This window comes from Uloborus diversus, chromosome 1 (genome assembly GCF_026930045.1).
Source record: "Uloborus diversus isolate 005 chromosome 1, Udiv.v.3.1, whole genome shotgun sequence".
In the NCBI taxonomy this organism is placed as follows: domain Eukaryota; kingdom Metazoa; phylum Arthropoda; class Arachnida; order Araneae; family Uloboridae; genus Uloborus; species Uloborus diversus.
In genome coordinates this window covers 56,279,583-56,293,909 of record NC_072731.1, presented here as the reverse complement: position 1 = coordinate 56,293,909, position 14,327 = coordinate 56,279,583, and the positions used below count along the sequence as shown (strand labels likewise).

Here is a 14,327-nt window from a genome sequence, read left to right as displayed (position 1 = left end):
CCTCTGCGTAAAACAAGGGTCTATTGTATTGTACTGCGCTGAGAAAATGATGTTTGAGATAGATTGAGAGTTAAAAATTTGAAGATAAATGTAACTTTTTTTAAAAAGGCGATTTTATCACAAGTGCACAATGTTCAGCAATTTCAAATTCTAAACTGCTCACCATTCAAAAGAACGGTCGTTCATTTTTTAAGTGAACGAATGGATCCGTCCATTTTAAGGATTTGTTCTTTTTGACCCATTTGTTCACGAACGACACATCTCTACATTTAACGCTGATGAAGCCTTCAAATGAATTCCTTCAAAATGAAACATTTTAAAGGAGACAAGCTCACCAGTGATAAGAGTGATTAAGAAAAAGTACTTGTACTAATCAGTTCATACAAGGGATAGTTCTAAAAGAAAACTGCCCCTTTTCATGATTGAAGGTGCATCAAGCCAAGGAGAGACAAGTGCAAGGAATCTCCAGTGCAGTAGAAAGTTTATTTAAAAAGTTAGAGTAATTTATGCAATCTGTCAACAGTGACTTTCAAATATTAATTTAAGAAAAAGAAAAAAAAACAGCATGCTTCTATCATTAAAATATATCACCTTGCTTTAAAATTTAAGCGCTTTAAATTCTTTACTTTCCTCTCAATGAGATTACTTTGATGAGACCTGTGAACCAAGGACTAATCAGAAACTAAAAAACAGTGTTCTCAACACTAAGTTGTAGTGAAATTTTTGGACAAACGTGGAAAAAGAAAACTAGCAGTATGTATGATTAGTGGGATGCTTGTCAGGGCTCAAAATGAACACACAAAAATATCCATTGAACCAGCAGAAAATAAATTTCAATGATCCATGGTACCATCAACAAAGCATGTTGATGGAAGAGAAACACATAAACTAAAATTTAACCCTTTAATTTTTAGTGTTCAAAGTTCAAATTTATTGAGTTTTTTTTTTTTTTTTTTGTAATTGTGCAAATGCAACAAAAATTTTCCCTGACACAAACATTTTTTTACTTTTAAATTCATAAGAGGCGATTGTATTAATGTTAGCTTTCTGTAAAACACATCGTAATTTCATTATGTATTCTTCTATTCATTAAAAAAAAATATTTATTTATATTTTGTTGTTACATTAATGTTGTTTGATTTCTAATGAAAATTGTACTCTTTTAGTAATGATTCACCTTCTGATTCTAACATATTGTGGCAGACATTGCATGAGCTCTTAGTTCTAGAGCTGGAATCAACTAACACCCAAGTGATACTCCTTAAAAGTAACTGCATTAAAGTAAGTTTTACTATGTACTTTATTTCTGCTTTAAATTATTTGTTCAATTTAACTTTACTTTTTGCTTCTGAAAAATTGATTTTTGTTATTTTTTAAATAAGGAATAAAAGAAATTTTTAGCCGTCCTTAGTATTTCTCTGACCCAAATTTTTTTTTAAAAAAATTATGGGATCTGTATGTATTAAGGCTTTTTCTTTTTTCTTTGTTGTAATCAATTGTAAATCTTTGCATGCCTAAAATTTTTTAAAAACTCACGTTGCGCCCTTCTATTGTTTAGCCGCGCATCAAATGAGCCAACTTTGTGCCACTTTTTGATTATTCTTAAGCACATTTTCTATATTAATTGAGATATTAGTATGAAGATTTTACCCGATATAACTCTAGAAATGTAACCATAAGTGGGGAAAAAAACCCAGCTAGGGTAAGTGTGGGGAATTTTTTCGAATGGTAATGTTGTTTTCATGAGTGCACTATGAAGTCTTCCAAACGGTGTGACCTTGCAAGTGTCAGTATTTGTCTCCGTGTCCACTTTGTGGGAGTGAGTTTGATGAGGAGCTGATGGCACACCTGAGTCTCATTAGCGACAGCATGTTTTGTGCAACTGAGTTTGGAGACACACCTGATGAATAAGAGCAGATGGGATGGCACCAGTCTGACAATTTACGAAATTGGCATGTCGAGTTCTTATTGATAGCTGCTGACCACCCACTCCTTAATCTTGACCACCAATACAGACATAGAGGAGGACTTCCCCCCCCCCCATGCATATAAGGCGCCAATTGACCCTCAAATCCGGGCTTGGTTTCCAAATGCATCCCACCTGTTTTCAAAACACGTGCTGGTGTTCCAGCCAGTTAGAAATTTTAAGGGGGCTTAGTTTACAGGCTGCTCCCTCTTTGAGAGACTCTTGAAAGAAATTTTGCTTCAACAGATTGCTCTAGGACAGTGAACTGTTATGTTCTGTTTCACAGCCCCTCCAGTTTCTGACGAAATCATGAGTTAACATTTCAATGCACACCACAGGCAACTGCTCAAACTTACAAATGTACTCTTCAATGTATTTTTTTTAAAAAAATTTATCAATCTTTTTTAATTTTTTAATTGTTTTTTTTTTTTGGAAGCTCAAAAGGTTTTAGTCAATGTTTTCACTTATTGTGGTGTGTTTGTTTGATAGAAATCGCTAGGCACGTTTAATCCGTTACTACTCTTGACCCAAGACGTCAACTTGTTTTCACTATCCTTTTCTCATTCAAACTACAGTCTTCTCTAAGCTTTCTCTGTCACAATATTACTAAACTTAATTATTTATGATTAAAATTGTTGTTTTTGTATTTATTTATTTATTTTTCTTTCTAAATTTATTTAGGGTCACCCGGGGTAAAATGGGTATAAAAAACAGCTTTTTTAATTTCAATGACCCAAAGCAGAAATATCATGAAATATAATCATGTTTTTTCAATATTCTATACATTGTGTATCTTAGTTCTAATTTGAACATAGTTTGTTTACTTATTGCTTTAAATTTAGCGTAAAGGGGTATACCTATTTTACCCCGATGTATACTGTATGCCCATTTTACCCCGTGCTTTGAGGTAAAATGGGTATTTTCTGCTTAAAGTTGAACTACGCTATAACTAATGGAGAAAATTAAAAAAAAAAAATAATTGCATAGGAGGATAAAAATTTTAATCCAAAACAACCACAAAAAATGCCTACTGCAGGGGTAGAAGTAGTCCTATATATCCTATATTTCCTATATTTTCCAAAAAATCATCAAAAGTGTCCTATATTTCCTATATTTTTAGCAATTGTCGTATATTTCCTATATTCCCATAGTTTGGTGTATATATTTTTAGAAAATAACCTTGGAAAAACCTTTAGGTCACTTGATTCACACTTTCTTTCAAAGCTTGACAACAAATAACTCAAAATTGCTTAAACAAGATGTTTGTATACAATTTTTTTTTTTTTTTTTTTGGAATCTCTAGCATAACTTGTCTGTTTTAATTTTGTTTTAGATATTGAGTATTTTTGACAATGTTTAAAATTGTTTTAAGAGAAAGCTTCAATGATCCATATTTTATAACAAGCTCTCCTAACTATTGATGAAGTACTTTGACAATGAATCAGTACGAACACCAAAACGTGGGGATAATTCATTCGATATAAATGTACGAAAAAAAGCATATTTGAAATGCCTAAATTTAGGTAACTATGCAGAAAAAGAAAAAAAAAAAGGATGAATGAACTCTCCCTGTATTCAAAATTTGAATTTCTTGCAAAAGTTAGTTTACATTATTGTAACGCTATATTTTTAGCAGAATTCGTTATTGAAAAATAAGCTTTTCGTAAATTTAAAAAAAAAAAATTGCATCCTCTTATTAGAAAGAAAGGTTCCAAAGCTAAGTCACTATCTGAAAAATATCTAGGCAATATTTTGCCCTAAGTACGTACTAACCAAAAATTATCTAGATGGAGTCAAATCTTTAAGTACATAATGTTAAAACTTTTTGAGGAATGGAGATTTGATGGTACTTGGAAATCGATTATTCATTTTGGAAAAATGTTTTTGAAATGATAAATATAGTCAGCTTTCTAAAAACAAACACTTAGAATTTTTAGCAGTGAAAGCCATTTTAGTCATTTTGGCTTTTTCTCAGTTTGTATCATCTGTTGAAAGACGTTTTTCTCCAAAACAAAAAGATACTGACATAAGAAAGATCCTCTTAACCATTGACACTGTAATGAGATTTTAAAGGTTATTTAAGATGCTGAGATTGGGAAAACATTATCAAGAAAATTTGTTTTATCACAGCTTATTATCTAAATACGAAATTCAAAAAGTAATGGAAAAATCATATAAAGATGCATGACAGTCAGAGGCAAAAGAAGAAGTTGGGGTACCTTCAATAAAATAAAAAATAGTGAAACTTAAAGAAAAAATTGATTCTGCGCTGTATGATTCATGTAGCAGTCAAGGGGTGAAAAATGGCTTTGATATATATATATATATATATATATATATATAACAGAGGCTTCACGTATTCTTTTTATGCTGGTAATAAAAATATTAAACTTGCAAAAGATGAAATGGAGAAAAAAAGGTTTAACAAAAGATTTCAAAAATATAAATAATTAATAATTGTATTAAATGAAAATAGATGTCACATTGTTTAAATTTTGTTTTAAAATATTTTTACATAAGTAAACAGTTTTTTCATAAGTTATTCTTTCAAGAACTCGGGAAACTCATTCTAGGTATGTTATAATTTTTATTTTAGTATTTTTTTTTAAAACTGTATGCAGTATGATTAATTGAAATCATTGATAATAATTACTGCGAGAATAACTAGATAATATAAACTATGTATTGTTTACTTTTCCAAACAAAATTATTCATAAAACGTGTCCTATATTTGTCCTATATTTTTCATGGAAAATGTCCTATATGTTACAAGTTAACCACTTCTACCCCTGCTACTGAAACAAATTTATTAACAAAAGTTTGCAAAGACTTGCAATTTGGTTGAGGTGATATCTTTAAAACTTTTGATGCCTGCACATCATCAATGTCATCTTTCTTGGGGAGCACATAGGATAATCCGGCCAGATGATCTTGTAGCAAACCTCCCAGTACAGTCGGATCCCGCTACAACGCGATCCGACTTGCGCAAAATGGCCATAAAGCGAGTTTTTTATGAGTAATGAATTTTTTAGTGCTGACGCTAATTACTCGCTTGCAACTTGAAATTTTTTGAAAAGGAGCAGCGAAGCATTTGAATGGGCTTCGTTGACGCTAAATATTAGTTTCATGAATAGACTTTCATCACTTTAGCATCACTGACAGGGGAAGTTCACACATTATATTAGTCTAAACACCACTTTGCTTTAGTTTATACAAATTACCACTCCGATTCTGAACGTTCTTATGAACGTTGAGAAAACAGAATGGTTCCCAAACAAGGACTTTCATCTCAAGTTAGCAAGAGTGGAAAGAAAAACAGAAAGTTTCTGACAATGAAAGAAAAGGTAAAGATTCTCGATGCTTAAACAATTATAAAGTGCCTCAAAGGTAGCACGACAATTAGGTATGAGTTAATCTTCGATACGTACAATTAAAGTTCAAGAAAAGGAAATCCGCAAAAGTTCACACAGAACTTAGTTTTAATAATGAAGCTGACAGAGTAGTGTCTGAGCAAAATACAAACATCATGAAAATGGAAGCCAAGCCAGAAATAGTGGTGTTCCCACACTGCATAAATTTTATAATTATAATTAAAATTATGATATCTACTGTTCAATGCTATTATAATGCAGTAATATTCTTTCTGTAAGTACCCTAATGTTAAAGTACATGTGTCTTATTGATCATTATTATTGATTTTGTGCTTCATAACAGAGTAATCATGTTAAATAGTAACTTTTTTTTTTAAAATACAGTAAAAACTCAGTTCTTTATAAAACATACGGTAATATATAGCTAAGAAATGGTTTGAAACAATTTGAGGGGTGTTAACACATGTCTGAAATAATTGGGTATGCCTATAAAAAATTTCTAAATATACGTTGTTCCACAACGCGAAATTCCGACTTACTCGAGGGGTCTTGGAACGCATCCCTTGCGTAAGTCGGGATCCGACTGTATATTCACTTTCAGCTAAGATTTCAGTGATTTAACCTATGAATTCGTGAATCAACTTCTCCCACAAATTTAACAACGACCCAGATGATTAATTTATATGTATATATATATATATATTTGTTTTTTGCCTGTTCTGTGTACAATCTTGCAACGACCTGAACCTGCTCTGTAGTTAAAACTGCTCCTACCTTTGTTTGTACTCTCTTACATTTCTTTTGTAAATTTTTCATAGCCTTACCAGTGCTAAAGAGTGACTGTGGACAAAGAGGTACAGCAGGAGAATTTAGTTGTTTCAGTATAACTTTGCTATGAGGCTTAAGGATTCTGTTATGATTATGTGTGAGGTTGTACTTAGATTATGTTCTGGGCATGTGGTTGGTTTTAAAAGGAAATTAAAAAGACAACATATTAGTTATCAATACCTACTATGTCTTCTAATGTGTAGCAGTAAACCACATAAATAATAAACCTACAGTAAATTACTAACCTACAGTAATCATAAGCTATCAATAATGCTCAAAGAATATAATACCTTTAAGTACTAATTGGCATTAGTTGTAGTAATTAAAATAATAAATAAAACAAATAAATACAGAGTACTTATTTATAAAACTTTTATAAAACGTACTTTTAGTTTAAAACGTAAACTGCAAAAATAATTTAAGTTTACTAATCTTCATGCATTCACAATGTCTTTAAAATCCAAAATATTGGCTGTACCCATTTTCCCCCGCGCAATTAAAATTATTCTAAATTTTTTTCTATATTTAAATTTACTTATTTTTTGAGTTTTCTCTTAAAAAAATTCTTCTTCTATCAAATACAAATAAAAATTTTCCGAAACTCTTCCAGTAAATTTTTCTAAAAAGAAGTTTATCACTCAATATAAACACATAGTTTTGTGTTCTGAAAATAAAATGGCTGCTATACCTGGTAAACGAGTTGCTAGATCCCCCCCCCCCCTTCCCCAAGTCAAAATGTTGCCATGTGTGTCAACATAATTTTTTCTTTTCCAAAAATGTTGTCTTGTAGAATTAAAAAGAAAAAAAAGCAACTACGCCCATTTTACTCCGGAATTTATTTTCCGTGAAATAAAAAACTTTACATAAGTATTATCCTTTTCCTTCTTATTTAAACTTTTAACAAAAGTGACAAAAATTCACAAAGCATTAATTGGTGTATCTTTTTTTAAGTTTTAAATGTAGTTTTTTTTTTTTTTTTTTTTTTTCGTTTTACAGTAAACTCCCGAATATCTGTGGAATAGGGTGGCACGATAACCGTAGATAAGCAAAGGTAGTGTTTATTAACTGAAAAAGATTGATCACTTTTGCATTCATTTAAATACTAGCTAAAACAATAACAGTATATGTGAAAAATGCATGTAAAAGCATTAAAAGGATCACTCATTATTGCAAACAGATTATGCACATATGTAAGTAAATTATATAGCTGCAATAGATCAAGGAAAGTTACACCTAAAACGTGCAGGAGAGGGGAGTGGAATTTTTTCTAGTACCTTCACTCGTTTACGCATGTAAGTACAGTGGATGCGGGTTAATTGGATCAGTAGTTTATTGAATCAACTGCTTTAATGAATCAAATTGTCAAAAACAGAACACAATCCAGCTTTATCAAATTAGCCGCTTTATTGAATCAGCCGCTTTATGGAATCAAAACTGTTAGAAAAAACTTGATTCATACAAGCGGCTACAGATCTAGAAGCAGTAAGTAGTGTAGATCTAAAGCACTAAGTAGTATAGATCTAAAAATCAGGTTTCAACTTATCAAGTTTTGGTGATCATGAAAGTTTAGATGTCACATGAAAGGAGGGGAAAGAAAAAAATAGGAATTAAAAAAAACATTTTGCACTTGCTAGGTCAAAATGTCGCTGATGCCAATCAATAGCCAGCCGAAAACTGCTTCATGCTTCTTCCCAGAAGCACTCCATCCCAGCCTTAAACTGTAACCGTGCTATCTCTGCAGCCATTGCCAGGCTGAGGACCAAGCATTTCAAGGGAATGAAGATATATCCTGATAGCCATCGAAGCCATAAGAGCTGTCCTCACTGCACAGACATTGAACTCTCTGACTCTCTCCCAACCAGTGGCGTAGCCAGGATTCTGATTCGGGGGGGGGGGGGGCAGGCGATTTTATCAATGTACTACCAAATTAACTATTTTTCGTTCAATCGCGAATTACGTTATTAAAAATAGATTTCATCATGCATTATGTGCATTATAAATTATTACTAATAATTCATTAAAAATCAATAAAAATTAATTGCACCCACATTTGTGGTGCTGGATATTTTCGATGATAAATAACATCAAGATTAATGCACCAGTAATATGCTAAAAAATGTAAATGCTTTTAATTTGTAATCAAAATAATGAAATGTATTTACCATAATGTTAATTAGCTATTTAAAAGTACATAAAAATTATCTTGTATTGAAAATTTAGTCGTCTTTTATTTTTTAAAAATTCTTCCGCTATTTCTTCATCTGAAATTTTGAGTTCTCTGTGTATTGACATCAGGGCAAGTCCATTTAGACGTTCTTCGCCAGTAGTGCTCCTTAGATAGGTTTTTACTCTTTTAAGGGTCGAAAATGTCGTTAGAAAACATGCCGACTCCGGGTTTCTTTTTATCTTTCCTTTTCACTGACTCTCCTTGCATTTTTTAAAAACTGACTACCAATTGGTTCGATTACATGTATAAAAAGATACCAATGAGAATATAACTGCTATTATGGCAATCAGCTAGCTAGAATGCATATCGCTGTAGCCGTACCCTAGTTTGCTTGCTTTTTAACTTTACTAATAGCAACTGTCAGCAAACGGTTTTGTTGCCTAACATTTTCAAGTAATCACTTTCAAATAAAAATAGAAATATAGTGTTTTGTTCGATCTCAGTTATAAAATAGTAAAAGAAACGTAACAAATTAGTAAGTCGAGGCCCGTAGCTAAGGTTAAAACGTTTGAGGGTGATCGGCAAATTCAAAGAAGTTCTGGCGCGAAAGCACGAATCCAAAAGATTCGATGAAATAATCTAATGTTTTTATCTTTATTAAGACTATTTCTATAAGCTTGGTTCTCACTAAAAAGTATGGAACAAAATAAGTGTAAATGATTTCTTGATTACACCAGTCAATAATTGCAGTTAATCTTAAAATCTTCATATTAAGGTTAATTCTAAAGCAGCCAATAAAATTTAAATTAAAAATTTAGTGAACAAGAAATATAGGTATAGTAAAAGCTATTAGTGCAAATTTGTATGCCGCCGCATTTTGTGTAAAATTAGCTCCTGACGTATATGTGCCCTATTTTCAACGAAATTCAATTTATGAAATACTAGCAGTACCCGCACAGCGATGCCCGTGCTAAAAATTTTATGGTAGTCCGTTGAATAAAAAAAATTGACTCCCCCTCCCCGTCTGATGTGAAATGATCATTTTTCTTTGTATAAAATGCATACACACCTTTTCAAAAAAAAAACTATTTAAGTTTCTTTGTAATTTAAAACTTTTCGTCAAATCATTAAATTAGATTTACAGTTGCTTTAAAACTCTATTTAGCGAGTGAAGCGGTTTTTACTGCAATTTAAAATATTTTGCCAAATAAACAAAAAAAAAAAAAAAGACATCAAATAATATGTTTCAAATGTAAAAATAAAATGGTTGACAACCTGAATCAAAATGACATATTTCGAAACTGACTTAAAAACGCTTGTAACTTTTTTTTCTTTGAAGATAGAAGCTAATTTTTTCGACCATGGGTCGAGATATTTCTGGCGTAAAAAATGTCGCTTTTTTCAATGGTGTCAAAAAGAAAACTGTGGGACAATTCTTTCACTTTTTATTGATAGATTTAATGAAGAAATTAGTGCCTAAATTTCAGCTAAGCCTAAAAAAGTTCGAGCTAAAAATACAAATTGCTCCCGTCGTAATGAAGTTAGAGCATAGAAACAAATTGCTTAGAACGCGGAAAATTCCACCCTTTTCAACGATATATAATATTAATATGTGCAAGTAATTTTTCACCCCCTTTAATAGCCAATAATAAGCAATTTACGTGAAATTTGGGCCTACATTGGTATAAAAAAAGAACTATTTATCTGTTTTTTTTTCGAATTATAGCCTATGTTACTCAGTAAGAAAGTACCTTTCATACAGTGAAAGAATTTTTCAAATTGGTGCAGTGGTTCCGGAGATTACCTCGAACATATAAACACACAAAAATCCGACCTTTCTCTTTATAATATTAGTAAAGATAATTTAAAATATAGTCGCAAAAATTTTCAGAATTAAAATATTTATATTTTTTATAAACTCTGAAATTAATTTTGAGTGTCGTCTATCAGATGGGTGTAACCCGGGGCAAACCACCCCCTCTCAAGAACTTGGATTTAGAAAAAAAGCTTTTTTCCTCTCAAGTTACAGCTTTCAAAAATTTAAAGTACACGATTTGATCAATATCTATCTGTTAAACATTAAAGGGGGGAAAAATTACAGATAATCCTTTTCAAATTTTTAATATGGATTTTTAAGTCATCTCACTTTTTAGCTCGTAACTATTGGAAAATTTGATTTTTAAATTGAATTTCCAACGTTGTATGCGTCTTGGGTTTACAATAAAAAACAAAATTCGAAATTTTCATAAAAAGAAATTAATATTTCCATCTCTGTTTAGAGGTTTTCCCCCTTTCCCTGAAAGGTGAGAGGGAGTTGAAAAAATACAATTTAAAAAAATTAAAAAAAATTTGGAGTTTGAGTCGGGCGTTTCAAAATTCAGGAGTCGGGGTCGGAATCGGCCATTTTCCTTCCGACTCCGCAGCCCTGGCCTCCACGGCATATTTATATTTATATATATATATTCTTAGAATCCCGTAAGAGATCTAAAGAAAACTTTAGATTTGATATCTAAATTGAAATTTAAAGAAACTAATCTTTTTAATTATCTCATTAGTTAGAAGAGAGCTGATGAAGAAGGAAGCTACGTAAAATAATATTTGTTTAAAAACTAAAATAAACAGAACAGGAGCTATTATTTACCATTAATTACTTCACTGTTAGTGTAGAATTGGTAAAATATATTTCGAAGAATTTCATGATGCTTAAGAAAAATATTTAGACGTATTTAAATAAAATTTAGGGAAAAGAAACTCACATTAAACTGAATTATAAATATTATGTAATACGCTAATCAATTCTTTTGTTCGTCACTACATTGTTTTGTCTGAAGTTTTCTCACTCCACTTCCCCAGTAAAACAAATAATTGTTTGGTCAAATGTGCAGCTCTATTCATTTTTATTTGAATTGTCGTATGGTTTGTAAAAAAAAAAAATTCTATTTGTTTTTAAATCTGAAAGGTAATTCAATTATTGAATAGTAAAGCTAACTAGAATTATTAGCTAAACCTAATTTTCGTTTTTGGTACGTTAAACTATTGTATGGCTTCACATCTGCCAGAAAATAAATTTTGTGTCAATCATCCAATTTTTCTTACTTATTCTTTTTTTTTTTAATTTATATAAATTTCGAATAATGCTGTATCGGCAGTAGCAAAATTTGTTACTTGTTAAAATGATACTTAAAAAAAAAAAGTCATTTCGTCGACTATTTGCAAATAAGGAGTACAAAAATTGGGAACTTAGAGGGACAAAACCAAACTCTCATTCTTAAGAATGAAATATCATAAAATAATTAAATTTGAAATAAATAAATAAAAAGCTTAATAATTATAAACAGTCGTTTTTTTTTTTAAATTAAAGAATCTCTTTCCTTATCCTCAAGCATAAGTACAAAATGTTTTATTCGTGACAATCTTGATGGGATATGCATTTTTCAATGTAAAAGTAGCTCCTGTAGTAAATCTCCTCTCGAAATTTAACATATGATTTTTTCTTGAAACCAAATCCCCCCTACCCCCTTCTCTTTTAAGAATAACAGCAATGAAATATGAAATAAAAAGTTAGCAGTTCATAAAATATTGCAGGATAATTTACCTCATTTATTAGTAGAATCCATCAAAAATTTCTCTTTGTGCACTCTTCCTTCTGAACTGAAAGAGAACTTTAACGTACAGCGGAATCAAAAAATAAAACTTGTGTTTGGGTAGAGAACTGAAAACGACTGATTCTTATCCCACTGCATCCAAATAAATTTCTCCCTTCCGTTATTGTAAAGTGATTTAACTAATGTTTTCTGAAAAACGATCCCTCTCCACTGGATACTTTTTGTAGATGCTTCAGGACAAAAAGACCGAGCACCGAGCCAAGAAGGAACAATTTGGAAGTTGTATTAGGCATCAATCTTCAAGGGAAAGTGTCAGTGGATTTCTGTGACAAGTTGTTGTCGATTTGGGTAATTTGCGCTTTCATACGAGCCGAAAGCACTTCTGTGGCAGGGGCAGGGTCCGTATTGTGGTCTGGTGATTAGTGCAATCTGTTTAGTATTGTCCAGCTCGAGGACAGTGCGGGTGGCGCAGACTATCTATCTGACAGATAACTGGGCAGTAAAACTGGGCCATTATCAATTTAGACGCTGTCATTCCTGGAGCATACATTGCATAAAGGGCCCCGTTGTTTACAATAGAAGACTGAAGAATCCGCTTTAGGGCCCTTCTACACTCGACTGGTAGTACGCCCAGACCAGACCGGTTAAGAATCCCCATCATTAGACAGGGGGGGGGGTCAATGAGTCATCCGACAAGATTCAGTACGGATAGCTCAGGAGACTTGAAGCGGTGATATCAAAGGCGTAACACTTAAAATTTTGCCCCATCCTAGCCTTGGTTTCTCGGAGATTCGGGAGAGAGGACTTTAGGTGGGAATAATTGCCTCCTCTCTCCTTGACTTACAGGAACATACTGTACTTTGTTCGTGTTTGGTATTAGTTTTTTTTTTTTTTTTGCATCCCCCCCCCCCCCCCCCCCCCCCCCCCCCGTCTACACCACTGCTGTCATACAACCAATTTTTTTTAAACCAACTTTTTCGCCACGAAAAAGTTGGTTAAAAAAATCATTTTTACATGAAATATTATTATGTCGATAACGAAAATTTCGGGGGGGCCCGGGCCCGGTGGGCCCCCCTGGCTACGCCATTGCTCCCAACCATATCTTTGACTGCCCTGCCATTTTGGCGAAGCTCTTCAGACTCCATCCTGCTCCTCTACATCAACTCCTCTATTTCTCGGAAATTATAGATGTGGCCAGGGCTGTTTCGGATACTTTTAGATCAGTTTGATCACTGCACTGTTTCACTAGACAAGACAACAACAACAAGTCAAAATGTGTGCATTTATTTACAGTCGAGTCCGGACTTACGCGAGGGATGCGTTCCAAGACTCCTCGCGTAAGTCGAAAATTCACGTTGTGGAAAAATATATGAATATAATCTTTTTAGAATCATACCAAATTCTTTTAGATACTTATAAACAACCCTCAAACTGCTTTCAAACATTCTTCAACTATACACTACAGTTTCTTACATAAAGAACTGAACTTTTACTGTATTTTAAAAAAATAAACTGTTTTATTCAACATGAAATATACTTTAATATGCACAAAATGAATGATCAATAAGAAGGAAAGACATAAAATAAAACAACACGGTATGCACAGTATTTAGTAACAATAAAATGTTACACTATAATAGAACTGTACAGTACATACAGTTGCAATATTTAGGAGTTAAAAAATGAAGATAAAATGATGATTTATGCTTCATGATCAGATAGTTATCGTTATCTAATAGGTTTTAAAACACGGTTGCTCCGCCTTTTCTTTTATAACGTTTCAATTTAAGGCAACAGCCCCTCTTCCAGCTCTCTTTAACCCACTATACAAGAGCAGCTTCCATTTTCATAATATTTACTTTGCTAGACTGCTCTGAAAGCTTCAATATTGAAACTAAGTTCTGAACTTTTACGGATATCTTTTTGTTTTGACTTTTAATTGTATGTATGGAAGTTCACTCATACTTATTGTCACGCTACCGTCGACGTTTTGTAGTTTTCTTCCCATCTTTATAAATTTTAGATGAAGGTGCCACTAAGATGCCATTATATTAAATCCACTTAAATATTAAGAATTAAAAGAATGAAAGATGCTGAGTGGTTATTTGATGCACTAACAACGTGATGCGTAGACTAGTTTCATGTGGGAACTTTCACTGTCAGTGATGCTTAAAGGGTTGTAATAACAATCATGAAATCAATATTTAGCAGCCAAAAACAAAGCCGATACTTCCTTCCAAAAAATCGTGTTGTAGACGAAAAATTCGCCTTCACTCTAAAATTTGGCTACTCGGGAAAAATTTGCGTTATAGCCATTTCGCGTAAGTTAAATCGCGTTGTAGCGGGAGTACATTCAGTTAATTCTTGGAAAAAAAAATAGCTGCCCGCTG

The 14,327-nt window shown here is 32.3% G+C and overlaps 1 protein-coding gene across 1 annotated transcript in view; it reads left to right on the top strand.

The window, feature by feature from the left end:
• LOC129229798 (uncharacterized) overlaps positions 1–14,327 on the top strand; it is a 124,386-nt gene that overhangs the window by 35,709 nt on the left and 74,350 nt on the right. Inside the window, exon 3 of the mRNA XM_054864178.1 lies at positions 1,167–1,281. Within this exon, the coding sequence (XP_054720153.1) occupies positions 1,167–1,281 (115 nt within the window). The remainder of the gene's footprint in view (positions 1–1,166; positions 1,282–14,327) is intronic.